General features: G+C 42.3%; 1 protein-coding gene and 1 long non-coding RNA gene across 4 annotated transcripts in view; one reads left to right on the forward strand and one right to left on the reverse strand.

The window, feature by feature from the left end:
* The window catches only part of GNAQ (G protein subunit alpha q), a 227,368-nt gene that overhangs the window by 59,122 nt on the left and 150,010 nt on the right, over nucleotides 1-18,236 (forward strand). For all 3 annotated transcript variants that reach the window (XM_037901809.2, XM_037901811.2, XM_037901810.2), the window contains exon 2: nucleotides 9,170-9,354. In XM_037901809.2, coding sequence (XP_037757737.1) covers nucleotides 9,170-9,354 — 185 coding nt within the window. The remainder of the gene's footprint in view (nucleotides 1-9,169; nucleotides 9,355-18,236) is intronic.
* LOC119566552 overlaps nucleotides 14,647-18,236 on the reverse strand; it is a 49,520-nt gene continuing 45,930 nt past the window's right edge. The window contains exon 4 of the long non-coding RNA XR_005225740.1: nucleotides 14,647-18,209. This is a non-coding gene — a long non-coding RNA (uncharacterized LOC119566552). The remainder of the gene's footprint in view (nucleotides 18,210-18,236) is intronic.

Here is an 18,236-nt window from a genome sequence, read left to right on the forward strand (position 1 = left end):
AGACGAGGTTAAATTTCTTAACTTTGCTCTGTAGTGAATAAGGAGATACTATGGGAAGGCACAATGGGTATGTGTTTTGGTCAGTGTACCAATCTTCCCATAATGCTAAGGATCTATGTTAAAAGGCCAAGGATAAGAAATCTAGGTTTGATAATGGTATAATAAGAGTAAATTTAAATCCCTTACCCCACCTGGAATTAATGTTATAATTGATTATAGAACTTGGTTTAGCTAAGCCTGATGATTCGCTGTTTCCAATTTTTCTTGTCTTGTTACAATAACTGTTCACTTGTTTTGTTACCAATGATTTTAGTTTTTGGGGAAATAGCCAAACAAACTCCACAAGGCTTCACGTTTGTATCAGCTTTATTTTATCCAGTTTTCCTTTCTCATGAACAAGGATCTTTTATAGAAGAATCTGATCTCAAATAGAAAAAATGCCATACTAGAAGCTTTCTCTTTCTGAGCGTCTCTTGTCATCAACAATGTAAGACACCACGTTTCTTTTTCCTTGATCATAGCAGTCCAGAAGAAATTATTAATAGCAATAGTGTGTAAATTCCTGTGAACTGTGCTACAAAAGGAGCCTTTTTGTTTCATAATAATCTTCAGGGAATCACATCGTTGAGTCATGTATATGTGTGTCCTGTGTAACAGATTTAGTGATTTCGGCTGTTTTCTTGGAACTCCTTAATATTCCCATCAGAGTCCTGTGGATTTCCATTTTTACATGCACACTCCGACATCTCTCAGTCTGTATTGCAGTCATCACCCTTTCAGCCATGGAAGACTTGACAGACTCTGTTCTCTTCAAAGCGCATTAAAGCTGCTCCTTGAATGGCCAGAAGACAGCTCTGTGGAACAAGGTGGGGCATTTCTTCTTGAGGGCACGCTCCGCTGATCTGGGAAATGAGAGAGGAGAATTGGAAGCAGCCAGATGTTTCTCATGAGCAGGGAGTACTACCAGTAAGGCCAGTTTTGTGCATCTGTGGTAAATTCATATAGTATCTGATCCTACTTCCTTTGAATCCCACTTTACAGATGGGGCATTGAGGCACAAAGGGATTAAATTCATTGCCCAAGGACACACAGGAAGCCTGTGGCAGAGCTGAGAACAGAGTCCCAGTCTAGTGCCTTAGCCACAAAACCATCCTCCTTTGAAAACTACTTTGAGAGTGGTGGATGTGCTATATAATTATCATGACTAGATATGAGAGGAAACCCCAGCACAGCATCACCCAGTTAAAGACCCCTCTGGGAAATGGTGCACACATAGATCCACAAAGTTGGACAAGATATAAACTCCTTAAGCCTTAGACCCTTCTGTGTACTTACATATTTGAATACCTATATACTGTAACTTCCATAACCTCATTTTGAAATTGTATATCACCTGAAATACTGTCCTGTTTAACCTAATGAAAATTGCGTTGTCAACAAACTGAACATAATCTGTTTCCATCTGTATTGGTTTCATTGCTATCCAAACTCTCAACAAAGAAAAATGAGCGCTAAAAGCTTCACGAATTAAAACCAAGCAAAATAATAATATTGCAAATGTATGTATTCTTCTGCCTGTCTTTATGCTTAGGTTAGTGTACAGTCAATCTGAAGGAGGGCAATTTCTCTTTTAGGGTAGCTCCACCTTACCAGAAGTGTCAATTGCTTTGTTCTTTTTAAAAGATTGAGTTAAGCTTGATCCAAGTGTTTTCTCAATGCATTTGCTTCTAGCAGAATTGTTGAATAAGAACTAATAACTCCTAATGAACATGCAATATAGATTAAATGAAAAGGTGTGTGCCTTGCAGCATTGGCCGTAGGCAGACATTTGTACTCCACCATCATGTATTTTGTGTGTGCTACATGTTTTGCAGACAAGCTGTTAGAAACCTTGTTGCGTTTTTAAAAATTACTTTGGTATGGTATTTTATTTCTCCTCACCTATAAAGCCAAGTGTCTTAGTCACCATGAATCCACTGTACAGGCCTCAGAGAGAGAAAAAAATATATAATTAGGACCCCTTAACAATTACCTAAAATAGTTTTTCAATATGTCATAATTCTGTGATTTTCAGGTCTAATATTTCATAACCTCCCATCCAAGTGATGTGTTTCCCCTTTGGAAAGTATTTCCAAAAGTATTAAAACTCCCTTCTCTAGATCTAATGGGTCACAAGATGTTGAACTATAAACTTATCGCTGGTCTAGGACTGAATATTGCCCACCATTCTAGACCAGTGTAAAGATTTTTATTTTGGTTGAACCTGTTGGCCTATCCTTAATTTTTTCCAAGGGAAGAGTTCTGGTTGGTATTGGAAATGTAGGCCTCAGCCCACAGTTGATAGTGAACGGGTGCAGTGGTCCACTCCTGAAGATCATAATGCAGAATTGGGGTCCTAATGGAGAATAGGTTGACTGGTTTGTTTCACACCTAACCTTGATTTTTGTATTGAGATTTTTTTCATTACTATAGAAATGTGTGTGTCTGCTGAGGGATCAAAAATGAGGTTTGCATGCATCAATACCTTTTTCTTTTTTTTTTTTCGAGGTTGTGGATGGAGGGAAACTTGTGCATTAGTAATTTGTTTTTTCAATGCAGAACATTTGAGACCTGTATTACTGTGTACCATGCTCTCTCTCTCTCTCTCTCTCTCTCTTTCTTTCTTTCAACTGCTGTTGAAAAATCAACCTGAAAAGGAAAATATTCAGAAAAAAGCATTTTTATCTCAAGTTTCCATGGAGCCCGATTAAGAAAAGGGATGGGACAAGCATCATGTACAGTTTTTCTTGCCCTATTTAATTTTTGAGACAAAGAACATATTTATTAAGGTATAAAGCTTATTTTCTTTAAGGTAACAGTAACCAGTATAGAAGGACCACACAAATAAATTATATATATAGAGAGAGAGGTGTGTGTGTGTGTGTTTAGTTCATTACAAAAAATAGTGATGCCAAAAGTCCCTCTGCAAAGCTCTGGCTCTGATTATTATATTGGGATGGAAACTGATTTCCAACCAGTATTTGATTCCCAAGTCACTGGCAATATAGGTAAGCATTGCAACATGTGTGTGTTATCAATGGACACGCTCTTCTTCCTGGTGGTAGGAGAGGCTTAATTCTTTTTTTTGTATATTTTTTGTATATTTTTTTGTATATTTTTCTAGGAGTTAGAGTTACATACAACACAGTAACCAGTTCTGATCGAAAGTAAAATATTTGTTTTGAGATTTCCAGGCATACTTCTAGTTCATTCAGTTTGCTCTTAGGTTTGGTCTTGTGCATTAAACCTTCCTTAGTGTAGTTAAATATTTTCATTGTAGCTTCTACATAAGGTGGCTGCTCATAGTATTTAATAGTGCAGAGTGCTCATGACTGTCTAGTTTTAGTATTGTAAAGGTATTTCATGTTATGCTAGTCCAAAAGAAAAGGGGTACAAAAAATAGAACATTTGGTCCATACTGATCAAGACAATATGTCTTTTGTCTGGAATGTCTGTGGTAGAATTACATCTGCTAATGGTTTTTATTAACTGACTCTTATTTCCTCTAAATTTTAAGTGATGACCTTTCACTCCTTGAAGATGAAATTGCTGCAGAGGCAGAGCTTTCAGTCCTTCAGGAGTTATCCTGAAATCCTCCAAAGAAAATCTCATCATCTTTTCTCTGGAAGGTTGGATGGTTAGGTGGTAGCCATAACACAGGGCATGATGGGAGTAAGAAGGAAGAAGGGAGAATTCAGGAATGAGAATAACCATTCAAGGGAAAATTAATTGTGTCATTTCATAAAGATATTTGTGTTAAATCAGGACAACACTAGTTACGTAAAACTGCCAAACAAAAAGAGGTATTTCCTCATTTTTCTAGCTCAGAAAATGATCATACGTACCAGGTGCCTTAATAAGAAAGGCTTGTGTCTTTGCAAACTAGATTATCGTTTGTCTTTTATAACGCTCCACTAGTGTACTTGGTGCTGAACAGACAGAAGACAATGGACTCAATTCTCTTTTCATGTGAGCTGATTTTACACTGGCCTAATTTCTTCAATAGAATTATAGCTGATTTACACAGATATGAGAAAAGAATTGGAGCCAGGTTCCCAGCTCCAAGAGCTTACAATCAAGATCTATCAAAGGTGTATTTCACCTTGTTATTGTTGGTTTGTATTTATAAAACATCCTAAGTGTATAAAGTTGTGAGAACAGTCAGGTTCTAGGACCCTGCATAAAGCTGCAGAGCTATTTCTGCTGATGCACCTGAACCAGGTAGTTCCTATAATCTCCAATCCAGCAATAAAAGAAAGGTGTAAGCCTTCCACTGCTTCAAAATAAACTGGGGGGAGGTAGAGAGAGAAACCCCAGGAACAGGCAAACACACAGGAAGAAACAGGCAAGCGCAGGAGAAAACCTTATTTTGCTTAAGGTTAATAATGAAGACAAATACCAGGAATGGGGTGATTTTGTACATCATCCAGCACATGTGCTGTTGAGGACCTTCTGCCTACCCCCAGTGGTACTTTACTAGGGTTGCCAACCCTCCAGGATTGACCTGGAGTCTCCAGGAATTTAAGTTTAATCTGTATTTAAAAATTATGTCATATGAGGAAACCTCCAGGAATACATCCAGCCAAAATTGGCAACCCTACGCTTTGCATATGTGTAAAGTAAATTCAGTCACGGCTCCAAAATGTGTAGTCAAACTCTTATAACCAAACTCTTTTCCATATAAAAGAGATCTAAACATGTTTTACATGGAAACATCTACCTGAATTTTTGAACCCTGTTTGTGGTCAATGTTACTGTGAATGCACAAGGAATTTTTGTGCATGTAATTCGCCCATACATAAACAGGAGATAAGAGCCATCAGTGTCCTTAAAAGATTCCTCCAGTGAATAGTTTTGCTGTATTTCATTCAGTACTGCAGACAAAACCTGGTGGAAGTCTCTTGTTACATTTCTTCCCCCCCCTCCCCCCATCCACATAAAAGTGTAAATTAAAAAATGGCTTTAAATAATTTTTGAACAGCTGCTTTTGTTGCTGGGTTAAATAATTTCTAGCAATTATGTTTAAAGACTTTGTTCCCACTTCAAAAGAAATGCACAATAACCTACAGGAACAGAAAAAAGAACACGCTAGCATGTCCACCACTTTGTGAGAGTCACTAGGGCTCTGATCCTTCAAACATTTACACAAGTGTTTAAGTTTAAACACATTAGTAGTCCAATTGGCTTCAGTGGGACTACTCGTGAGCAAATGTTATTTGGAGTTGCAAAATTCATGTTGATAGGTTTCAGAGTAGCAGCCGTGTTAGTCTGTATTCGCAAAAAGAAAAGGAGTACTTGTGGCACCTTAGTGACTAACAAATTTATTTGAGCATAAGCTTTCGTGAGCTACAGCTCACTTCATCGGATGCATTCAGTGGAAAATACAGTGGGGAGATTTATATACATAGAGAACTTGAAACAATGGGTGTTACCATCCACACTGTAACCAGAGTGATCACTTAAGGTGAGCTATTACCAGCAGGAGGAGGGGGGGGGAAAAAAACCTTTTGTAGTGGTAATCAAGGTGGGCCATTTCCAGCAGTTGACAAGAACTTCTGAGGAACAGTGGGAAGTGGGGATGGGAGGGGGGATAAACATGGGGAAATGGTTTTACTTTGTGTAATGACCCATCCACTCCCAGTCTCTATTCAAGCCTAAATTAATTGTATCCAGTTTGCAAATTAATTCCAATTCAGCGGTCTCTCGTTGGAGTCTGTTTTTGAAGTTTTTTTGCTGAAGTATTGCCACTTTTAGGTCTTTAATCGAGTGACCAGAGAGATTGAAGTGTTCTCAGACTGGTTTTTGAATGTTATAATTCTTGACGTCTGATTTGTGTCCATTTATTCTTTTACATAGAGACTGTCCAGTTTGGCCAGTGTACATGGCAGAGGGGCATTGCTGGCACATGATGGCATATATCACATTGGTAGATGTGCAGGTAAACGAGCCTCTGATAGTGTGGCTGATGTGATTAGGCCCTATGATGGTGTCCCCTGAATAGATATGTGGACACAGTTGACAACGGGCTTTGTTGCAAGGATAGGTTCCTGGGTTAGTCGTTCTGTTGTGTGGTGTGTGGTTGCTGGTGAGTATTTGCTTCAGGTTGGGGGGCTGTCTGTAAGCAAGGACTGGCCTGTCTCCCAAGATCTGTGAGAGTGATGGGTTGTAGATCCTTGATGATGCGTTGGTTTTAGTTGGGGGCTGAAGGTGATGGCTAGTGGCTTTCTGTTATTTTCTTTGTTGGGCCTGTCCTGCAGTAGGTGACTTCTGGGTACTCTTCTGGCTCTGTCAATCTGTTTCTTCACTTCAGCAGGTGGGTATTGTAGTTGTAAGAATGCTTGATAGAGATCTTGTAGGTGTTTGTCTCTGTCTGAGGGGTTGGAGCAAATGCCTGTTGTATCGTAGAGCTTAGCTGTAGACAATGGATCGTGTGGTGTGGTCTTGATGAAAGCTGGAGGCATGTAGGTAAGTATAGTGGTGAGTAGGTTTCCGGTATAGGGTGGTGTTTATGTGACCATCGTTTATTAGCACTGTAGTGTCCAGGAAGTGGATCTCTTGTGTGGACTGGACCAGGCTGAGGTTGATGGTGGGATGGAAATTATTGAAATCATGGTGGAATTCCTCAAGGGCTTCTTTTCCATGGGTCCAGATGATGAAGATGTCCTCAATGTAGCGCAAGTAGAATAGGGGCATGAGGGGACGAGAGCTGAGGAAGCGTTGTTCTAAGTCAGCCGTAAAAATGTTGGCCTACCGTGGGGCCATGCGGGTACCCATAGCAGTGCCGCTGATTTGAAGGTATACATTGTCCCCAAATGTGAAATAGTTATGGGTGAGGACAAAGTCACAAAGTTCAGCTACCAGGTTTGCCGTGACATTATCGGGGATACTGTTCCTGACAGCTTGTAGTCCATCTTTGTGTGGAATGTTGGTGTAGAGGGCTTCTATATCCATAGTGGCCAGGATGGTGTTTTCAGGAAGATCACCGATGGATTGTAGTTTCCTCAGGAAGTCAGTGGTGTCTTGAAGATAGCTGGGAGTGCTGGTAGCGTAGGGCCTGAGGAGGGAGTCTACATAGCCAGACAATCCTGCTGTCAGGGTGCCAATGCCTGAGATGATGGGGTGTCCAGGATTTCCAGGTTTATGGATCTTGTTTAGCAGATAGAATACCCCAGGTCAGGTTTCCAGAGGTGTGTCTGTGCGGATTTGTTCTTGTGGCCTTATGAGTAATACTAATGAGGTTCTATTCTCTGTTCTGCAAGAGGTTTCCTGTATGACCTTGGGGAAGTCATTTAATTTCTCCTGGGCTCTGTTTCCCCATCTGTAAAATAGGGATAATTATACTTCCCTTCCCCAGAGAAGTGTTGTGAGAGTAATTTAATTAATGTTTGTGAAGTGCTTGGATACCACAGTAATGAGCACCATGGAAAAGTCAGTGCACTTTTAAAAACACACTTGTATAGAAAGCTTTATGGATTCACCTCTGCATTAATAAGTGTAAATAATGAAACAATTTGTCTCTTTTAACTGTTGGAATAATAAGAATATTAACATGCTTGCCTGGGCCACATCTGCCAGAGTTAAAGGTGAGGATAAAATGTTTTGATTTTTTGTTTGTTCTAAAATACAGACCCTCCTTCTGAGAAAACAAGTAAAATAGCTTCTGTTGACCCTCCTGATGTGATCAGCCAATCACAGACAAAGAAAAATATCATGTGACCTTTCCCAGCAAATACAGCTCAAATTTGAAATGCACCAGTACTCAAAATTTAGTCGGACATCCAGCTAAAACAATTTTTTGTTCCCACTAACTCTGGCTAACATTTATGGAACAAATTCAAGATAAATTCAAGTGAATGAATGAATGCTTGTTAACAAATTAGGATCAAATGTAAAGTTTTGCAGAGCCCTAATTGTTAATGTGTCTTCAAATTTATTTATTTTTCTTTATGGAGAAGGTATCCATCTGTACTGCTCCCCATCACTGTAATAGCTTGAGCCTTTTCCATTTGAAATCACCCTGTCCTTCCAGTACAGTTTACATATGATAAACAACTATAAATACATGCTCAAAAGGTCATTGGTAGATTTGTCATGGATCCACAGGATTGGTGCTACACCCCCAGTTTTGGAACAGTCTCTTGGAGAAACCCCTTTGATGTGCCAGACCCTAAGGGGACTCACTCTTCCTTCAGTGTAGGCCATGCGGCCTCACCACCTCTGTGAAACTGAATCTCTGGGCTTCAGCACTCCTGCTGCACTCTGTGAGTGCTGTTCAGCAAGGCCAACTGAGATACTCTCCTGGTTAGAGACTGGTACACTTTCTGAGGTAAATGCACCACCCCAAGCATTTACAGTGACACTTAACCAATGTTTTCCAAATGGTAGGGTTTATTAGTCAACTGGGACACAGCATTGAAAGGCCTTAGGTTTTCATAGAGAAATGAAGGTTAAAGACAGTCCATTCTGGACAGCCCAGAGCAATCCACCAAGCCAAGCTGTAGTGAACTCCGTTTCCAGGATCTCTGCTTCTCTCTTTCTCTCTGACTTCTTCCTTCTTTAGTTGGGTTCCCAGGTGAGAGAGCTCTCAAGCTTCTTCCAGAGCCAATGTATCCCTCATCTCATATTTTCCAGTCCTTTGTTCTCGAGTTGGGGTCTCTGCTAAGCTTCTCTACTGACAGTGTCAGTCTATGAGTCATTGGAGCATCGTCTCTCTGGTCGCCTTGTTGATTTGGGTTGGTTTTAGCCAATTCCTTAATGACTCTATTCATTCCACCTTGACAGAGAGGGCCAGCAGTTGATGTTCTAGAGGTTTGGGTGTATACATGTTTTAGTTGGTAACATTTGGAATCCTTCTCACATTATACTCTTACATATTTTGGTCGTAAAAAGGCAACTTTTTATTAATTAAGCATTACTTTAGTTGTGACTGGATGCCTTCACTATTTGGATATAGTATTGGCCTTTGTTAGTGTTGTCTGTAATTAAGAGTGATTGTTATTTATTAGTGGTTGAGTGCTGACAGGTTGCTCAGCTCTGTACAGAATAAGTTGCTTAATTCATGCAACAATTTCATGTTTGTGTTCTGTGAATATTTTGGTTTGACGATGTGTCCTTATTGGATGTCTTGCAGGTACGGGAGAAAGTGGCAAAAGCACATTCATCAAACAGATGAGAATCATCCATGGATCAGGATACTCTGACGAAGACAAAAGGGGTTTCACAAAACTCGTGTATCAGAATATATTTACAGCAATGCAAGCTATGATCAGAGCTATGGATACACTCAAAATCCCATACAAGTATGAACACAATAAGGTGAGATTTCTGTTTAAATACGCAGCTGAATGCTTTCCATTTTTATATACTAGGGAATGTATGGAAAGGCTTTAAAATTCATACAGTTGCTTCATGGCATTTAAGTTATGCTGTACTTAACATTTAGATGAAACATCTTGCCGACAGCAGATTGTATGGACGGTTGATGCATAGGACCACATCCTGACTCCTGGCTCTCTTCCCTTTGCACTGCTCTGGCTGCACAAACAGGACAGAGAGCTATCCTTAACAAGACATCCAGGGAGTCACCTGATACAGGGAGTGTTTTTGGGCTGGCTGGGGGCATTGTCAGGAGCAGGGTGGAGTTTGATTGTCATGCTCTGAGGCCTTGTCTACACTATGAAATTAGGTCGAATTTATAGAAGTCGGTTTTGTAGAAAGCGTTTTTATACAGTTGATTGTGTGTGTCCCCACACAAATGCTCTAAGTAGTCGGTGGAGTGTGTCCACGGTACCGAGGCAACCGTCGACTTCCGGAGCGTTGTACCGTGGGTAGCTATCCCGCAGTTTCTGCCGCCCATTTGAATTCTGGGTAGAAATCCCAGTGCCTGATGGTTCTAAAACATTGTTGCGGGTGGTTCTGAGTACATATCGTCAGGCCCCCCTTCTCTCCCTCCCTCCGTGAAAGCAAGGGCAGACAATCGTTTTGCGCCTTTTTTCTTGAGTTAGCTGTGCAGACACCATACCACGGCAAGCATGGAGCCTGCTCAGCTCACTGTCCCCGTATGTCTCCTGGGTGCTGGCAGATGCAGTACTGCATTGCTACACAGCAACAGTTTATTGCCTTTTGACAGCAGACAGTGCAGTATGACTGGTAGCCGTCATCGACGTAGTCCAGGGTGCTCTTTTAACTGACCTCGATGAGGTCAGGGGCGCCTGGGCAAAGATGGGAGTGACTCAGCCAGGTCATTTCCCTTTTAAGTTTCATCTCATGGCGATTCAGTCCTACCGGCAGTACACTGTCTTTTAATCTGCAGCCAGAAGAAGACGATGGCCAGCAGTCATACTGCACCGTCTTCTGCCGAGCACCCAGGGCATGACGATGGCTAGCGGTCGTACTGCACAATCTGCAGCCAGCAAGATATATAAAGATAGATGATGTGGCTCAAAACAAGAAATAGACCAGATTTGTTTTGTATTCATGTTCTCCTCCCTCCCTCTGTGAAATCAACGGCCTGCTAAACCCAGTTTTGAGTTCTATCCTTGAGGTTTTGAGTTCTATCCTTGAGGGGGCCATTCTGTTTCTTGCAAAGCCACCCCCTTTGTTGATTTTAATTCCCTTTAAGCCAACCCTGTAAGCCATGTTGTCAGTCGCCCCTCCCTCCACCAGAGCAATGGCAAACAATCGTTTCGCGCCCTTTTCCCTGGATTGCCCGAGCAGGAGCAGACACCATAGCACAGCAAGCATGGAGCCCGTTCAGCTCACAACAGCAGTTATGAGCATTGTAAACACCGCGTGCATTATCGTGCAGTTTATGCAGAACCAGCACCTGAAAAACCAGGCGAGGAGGCGACGGCAGCGCGGTGATGAGGACATGAACACACTTTTCTCTAAAACTGTGTTCCCCCACAATTTGGAGATCATGGTGTTAATGGGGCAGGCTCATGCTGTGGAACGCCGATTCTGGGCCCGGGAAACAAGCACAGAGTGGTGGGACTGCACAGTGTTGCAGGTCTGGGATGATTCCCAGTGGCTCCGAACCTTTCGCATGTGTCAGGGCACTTTCATGGAACTTTGTGACTTGCTTTCCCCTGCCCTGAAGCGCAAGAATACCAAGATGAGAGCAGCCCTCTCATCGAGTGGCAATAGCCCTGTGGAAGCTTGCAACGCCAGACAGCTACCGGTCAGTTAGTAATCAATTTGGAGTGGGCAAATCTACTTTGCGGGTTGCTGTGATGCAAGTAGCCAACGCAATCATTGAGCTGCTGCTATCAAAGGTAGTGACTCTGGGAAATTTGCAGGTCATACTAGATGGCTTTGTTGCAATGGGATTCCCTAATTGTGGTGGCGCTATAGATGGAATGCATATCCCTATCTTGGGACCAGACCACCAGGGCAGCCAGTATATAAACTGCAAGGGGTACTTTTCAGTGGTGCTGCAAGCACTGGTGGATCACAAGGAACGTTTCACCAACATCAACTTGGGATGGCCGGGAAAGGTTCATGACGCTCACGTCTTCAGGAACTCTGGTCTGTTTAAACGGCTGCAGGAAGGGATTTAGTTTCCAGGCCAGAAAATAACTGTTGAGGATGTTGAAATGCCTATAGTTATCCTTGGGGATCCAGCCTACCCCTTAATGCCCTGGCTCATGAAGCCGTACACAGGCACCCTAGACAGTAGTCAGGAGGTGTTCAACTATAGGCTGAGCAAGTGCAGAATGGTGGTAGAATGTGCATTTGGACGTTTAAAGGGTCGCTGGGGCAGTTTACTGACTCGCTCAGACCTCAGCGAAACCAGTATTGCCATTGTTATTGCTGCTTGTTGTGTGCTCCACAATCTTTGTGAGAGTAAGGGGGAGACATTTGTGGCAGGGTGGGAGGTTGATGCAAATCGCCTGGCCGCTGAATACACGCAGCCAAACACCAGGGCAGTTAGAAGAGCACAGCAGGAAGTGGTGCGCATCAGAGAAGCTTTGAAAACTAGTTTCATGACTGGCCAGGGTACTGTGTGACACTTCTGTTTGTTTCTCCTCGATGAAAACCTGCCCCCTTGTTTGACTCTAATTCCCTGTAAGCCACCCGCCCCCCTCCCGCCTTCGATCACAGCTTGCTTCCAAAGGAAATAAAGTCACTATCATTTAAAAAACATGTATTGTTTATTAATTGATTATAAAAATAGGGAGATAACTCACAAGGTAGCCCGGGTGGGGTGTGGGAGGAGGGTAGGAGGGAAGGAAAAGGCCACTTTAAAACTTGTTGAATGCCAGCCTTCAGTTGCTTGGGCTGTCCACTGGGGTGGAGCGGTTGGGTGCCCGGAGCCCCCCTCCCAACATTCTTGGGTGTCTGGGTGAGGAGGCTATGGAACTTGGGGAGGAGGGAGGGGCTGCAGCAGCAGTCTGCTGCCGTTCATGAACCTTCACCAGATGCTGGAGCATGTCCGTTTGATCCCACAGTAGTCCCAGCGTTTCCTCATGCCTCCTCTGATCTTCCTGCCACCACCTCTCCTCACGTTCATTGGCCACCGTCCTGTACTCTGCTATTGTGTCCCTCCACGCAGCTCTGTTAGTGCCGGACGACTGCATGAGCTCAGAGAACATTTCATTGCGCGTGCGTTTTTTTCGCCGCCTTATCTGAGATAGCCTTTGGGACAGAGGAGGGAGGCTTGAAACATTTGCAGCTGCTGGAGGAAAAAAAGGGAGTGAAGTATTTTAAAAGATACATTTTACAGAACAATGGCTATACTCTTTCACAGTGAACAACACTATTCACATTACGTAGCACATGTGATTTTGGTACACGGTCGCATTTTGCATCTTAAATTGAGTGCCTACGGCTTTGGTGTTAGAGATCACACACGCAGGGCCAGGCAACAGAATTCGGCTTGCAGGCGGCCATGGTAAGCCATAGTCTTTCGGCTTCTGCAACCTTCATAACAGCAGCCTCCTCCTTTCCCATACCAAGCAAAGTCCGTTGAATTGGCCATTTAATGCTGCAGTTTTCCTGTTAACGTGCAGCAGCAGAAACCAAACTAACCCTCTCCCCCCATCCAATTCTCTGGGATGATCGCTTTTCCCCTCCCCCCACTGCCTGGCTGGTATCTGGGAAGATCCCTGCTAGCCAAATGCGAACAGCTCATCGCCAATGGCCCCCCCCTCCCACCGCGTGGCTAACTGCGGGGAAGATTTCTTTTCAGCCAAAGGCAAACAGCCAAGTAGGAACGGGCACCTCTGAATGTCCCCTTAATCAAATTCCCGTATTTCAACCAGGTTACCATGAACGATATCAGTCTCCTGAGGATAAAACAGAGAGATAAAGAACGGATGTTGCTTGAATGCCAGCAAACACCGGGACCATGCACTGCCAGGCTTTGTCATGCAATGATACCAGATTACTTGCTACTAGCATGGCGTGGTAAAGTGTCCTACCATGGAGGACGTAATAAGGCTGCTCTCCCCAGAAACCTTCTGCAAAGCCTTTTAGATACCTCCAGGAGAGCTTCATGGAGATGTCCGTGGAGGATTTCCGCTCCATCCCCAGACACGTTAACAGACTTTTCCAGTAGCAGTACTGGCCACGAATGCATCCCAAGTCCCCATCCTCAGGGCTACTTAATCATTAAAAAACCCTTGCTTTTATAACATGTATTTTATTTTAAAAGGTACACTCAGCAGAGGTCCCGTCTCTGGCTTCGTTGGATTGAGAGGGTATTTCAGTCAGGATGATAAAAAGATCCTGGCTGTCAGGGAGAAAGGTGTGCTGTGTGCTCTCCCCAAGCTCGTCCTCCTCCTCCTCATCTTCCCCATCCGCAAAATCCTCAGCCATGGCGGAGGGTACCCCATCATCGGAGTCCACGGACAGGGGTGGGGTAGCGGTGGCGGCCACCCCTAGAATTGCATGCAGCTCAGCGTAGAAGCAGCATGTCTGGGGCTCTGTCCCGGAGCGTCCGTTTGATTCTTTGGTTTTCTGGTACGCTTGTCTGAGCTCCTTAAGTTTCACGTGGCACTGTGTTGCGTCCCTGATGTAGCCTCTGTCCCTAATGGCCTCTGAGATTTTTTGAAATGTTTTGGCAATTCGTCTTTTGGAACGTAATTCTGATAGCACGGATTCCTCTCCCCATACAGCGATCAGATCCAGTGCCTCCCATTCGGTCCATGCTGGAGCTCTTTTTCGATTCTGGGACTGCATGGTCACCTGTGCTGATGAGCTCGCCTGGCCAAACAGGAAATGAGATTCAAAAGTTCCCGGGGCTTTTTTCTGTACACCTGGCCAGTGCATCCAGATTCAGAGTGCTGTCCAGAGTGGTCACAATGGTGCACTGTGGGATAGCTCCTGGAGGCCAATACCTTTGAATTGCGTCCACACTAACCCTAATTCGAAACGGCGATGTTGATTTCAGTGCTAATCCCCTCGTCGGGGAGGAGTACAGAAATCGGCTTTAAGAGCCCTTTATGTTGAAAAAATGGCTTCGTTGTGTGGACGGGTGCAGGGTTAATTTGGATTTAACGCTGCTAAATCCGACATAAACTCGAAGTGTAGACCAGGCCTGAGATTCTTGGAACCATCTTCCCTCCCATTCTCCCACCCTTGGTTCCATGCAGAGCATGGCTCAGACAGACCTGGAGATCTGCTTCATAATATTTAAAATATTGATAAAATAGGGCATTATCTATAAGCAGGGCTAAATTGTTATACAAGCTAAACTTGTTTGCATATGTTACTTTAAAGTGTTGTTTCAATGCTATATATTTTGGAAACTCAAACTAATATCAAATTGGGAATGAGTTCATGTGTATGTCATTGCTATTAAGTCATGCTTCTTGACACAAACTGACAAGCAAACAAATTAAATTGAGGCTGATGACATCACTGAAATTCACAACATTTGTGCTTTATATGAAAAGGAAAAATCTATGTAAGCATTTGTCAGGTTTTATATAGCTAAACCTGAGTTCTTTCTGACCATTTTTTAATTTATTTTTAAAAAGAAAAAAGATATTTTAAAATTTTTAAATACTTCAATGAAAGGCAGTAAAACTCCCAATATTCATCGGAACATGTGGTTAGAGAACAGGACTGGAACATAGAAGCTAGGGGTCAAATGCAACTCCTGCTGACTCCCCTGGAAGTTACCTGTATTTGAGAATTTGCCTCCTGGATTCTAATCCTGGTTTTGCTACTGGCTCACTATTTAACATTGAGCAAGTCTCTTAAGCAGAGAAGAGGTTTGTTTTCCAATAAGGAGAATAAAAGTGAGATAATATTTGCTTACCTTTGCATAGATTTTTAAAGTATTTTAATGAAAAAGTATTATTTTAAGGCATAAATACAGGTTTGAGCAATTTTTTCTTAAAAACAAAACAAAACAAAAAAACTCTTGAATTTGATCTAATAGCATCTCTTTGTAGCTGCTGGGAATGTTCAAAAACCTTAGTGTTTTGCTGCTACAGCAAAGAATCAAAAGAGATTATCTGTAATATCCATAATCTCCCAGGGGTTTTGTTATCAAAGTCTCTCACCTTTCAGTGAGAGTTTCTTTCTTGCACTGGTGGCTAGATATGGTCCTAATGATTCAATTATTTTTTCCTCTGAAGTGTATGTTTCTTCTTGTGAAGTCAGTTACTCTGTTTATTTAATCGTGCTGTACAAAAGTGAGATTAACTCTTGCCAGTCACTCAGATATTCTTTTTCTTTCGTATTTGTTGTTTAAATACCCAAAACGTCAAAGAGCAAGGAAATCCACAGACCTAACCCTCCATTAACCAGAAACAGCAGGATTTAATAAACTGGTGTTAAGGTGGACACCCACTGTGTTTGAAATATATGAGGTTTAATTATTAAAGGTGAACTGCAAATACAGCATCCAAAATACCATCGACTTCAGCAGTAGGGGGTATTGAGTCTGCCGTGGCTTGCTAGTGTAGACAAGACCAAACCATTTTTAATCAGAATTTGGAAACTCTCTACCTAAACTAGTTGTTGTTTTCTTGTATGAGTTCTAGTTGGCTGAATATGTTATCTCAGGTGAGTTTAATGAAAGGCACATCAGCCTGTGTGGTGTTAATGATTATTGTACTTAGTCTTATGTAAAATCCTAGGTACTTTTAAGGGCCAGATTCTGATACCCTTACTCTCCCGGAATCGACACAAATGGTTCCATTGACTTTGATGGGGCTACGTGTGAAGGAAGGCACTATCCAGCAGGAGTAAGAATATATGGATCGGATCCTAAATTTATAGGACAATGCACAATTTCCTTAAGGACTCCTTTCATATAAAAATAAAAGTGACACTACAGTTGTTTCAAAATCATGCCTAACTATTGAGGGACATGATCTACCAAATTTACATTTTGTAGAAAAGGTCACTTTAAAACAATGAACTCAGATCAGACTCCACTTCAAGTCTGCTGAAAATAAACTCATTACCCTTGCATCCTAAAAAACACAGGAAGGGCACTTCCTATTAACTTGAATCTCATATCAGGAAATCCTATCTCTAGAGATTTTCTTTAAGTTTGAGTAACAGCCTATTTTTAGCTCACCACTTGTTTTGCCCCTTCTGTTTTGAAATAAAACTGCACAGCTTCCAATTCACAGTAACCCTGATTGTGCTTAAAGACATGAGAATAGCTGGCCCTTGTTCATTATATGCTACAGACTGTGGGTTGGATCTAGAGGGCATAGCAGGGGTATTTTCTGTCTCAAGGGTTTCTCCATCCATTGTTCAGGAGGCTCAAAATCTGGGGATGTTTTGGACTTCTGACTGCTCCTGCAGTATCAGTTGATGCCAGTGGGGAAAAAAAGCTGGCTTTCCCTTCCCACCTCTGCAGTGTCCACCTAAATAGGCAATTGGGACCGTTATGATAATCTAGGCCTCTGTGACTTCTAGACTGGATAACTGTAATATGTTCTATGTGGGCCACTTGGAAGAGGCCGCTAATGTAGAACATGACTGCCTGCCTACTAAGCAGGGTTAGCCACAAAATACATATTAGGTAATTTCTTCAGGAACTGCATAGACTTCCTAATAGACTGCATAGACTTAACTGGTGCAATTAACGAAGATGATTCTGATCTTGGCTGTTTGTAAGACTCATTGCCATGGTGGTGGAAGTCAGCTGAGAGCCTCAAGCTAGGTATCTAGAATGAAATGTCTTAGAGCTTGTGGTAGGAGATTCTGTCATGCAAGGCCTTGACATCAGAATTCTTTCCCCCTGCTAGTCTGACAGAATTTGAGTTCTTTTGAGGTTTAGGGTATTGGGTGCGGCTTGTTTCTTCACTCAGGATATTGCATGACATGGGGAGTGGTGATTTGTGGGTTGGCATTTAGTTTGTTTTTGGAGAAAGTTTATTGTTTTTCCTTTATATCTTGAAACTAAAAGTTGAAGGAATTGTGGAGGTTTTTTAAACTTTATAACAAGTCAAGATACATGTAGAATTAAGCTCATTTTATAAATTAAAGATAAGCCTAAATTTCATATGCAGAAATGTATGGGCAATTACCAGGATTACATACAGAAATAAGGTTTTGCATCCATACATGGCTCATCAGGAATCTAAATGGCAACATGTGCCTGAAAATCCACAGTGTGAGCTACAACAGTAATAATTGCATATGCAGCTAGAGACATCCAAGTTCACTCTCATTTTTTACATTCAGAACGTAGGCCTGTCTTTCAGAAATTTGGCCATGGGTGTCTAGGCTCCTGTCAATGGTGCGGTCAGCTACAAAGTCCAGCGTAGCATTATTAGCCCTTATTCTCTCCTATAACTTCTTCTCAGAATCTGTGTTCTTAATAGTGGATTGGAAGCCATTGCTTCAGAAACACTAGTCCTGAGCCCTCCCTCCTGTTGTGTATTTCCTACATGTAACCAGTGGTAAAGGGACAGGGGGTGGGAGTGAGCATATCAGTATGGATTTTTTATTTTTCTCTCCCACCATTATGGAAGCACTTGCTTGGGGAACTACTAAGCAAAAGACTCAAGTCACTACAGCTCCCAAAAGACAATTTGTTGTTTCTCCCTAACAAACAGGCACAAGAGAGGCAATAGACTAGTTCTGGATTGGTGGCTGGTGTACACAGAATCTCATTCACAGGTAACAAGTCCATGTGAACCTAACTTGCCCAATTGTCATAATGAAGTGTCCGGCAAGAAATTGTTGATTCAAAGAGGCTGAAAAGACAAAAATGAGAGCAGGCC

The sequence above is a fragment of the Chelonia mydas genome, chromosome 5, assembly GCF_015237465.2.
Source record: "Chelonia mydas isolate rCheMyd1 chromosome 5, rCheMyd1.pri.v2, whole genome shotgun sequence".
Classification (NCBI taxonomy): Eukaryota; Metazoa; Chordata; order Testudines; family Cheloniidae; genus Chelonia; species Chelonia mydas.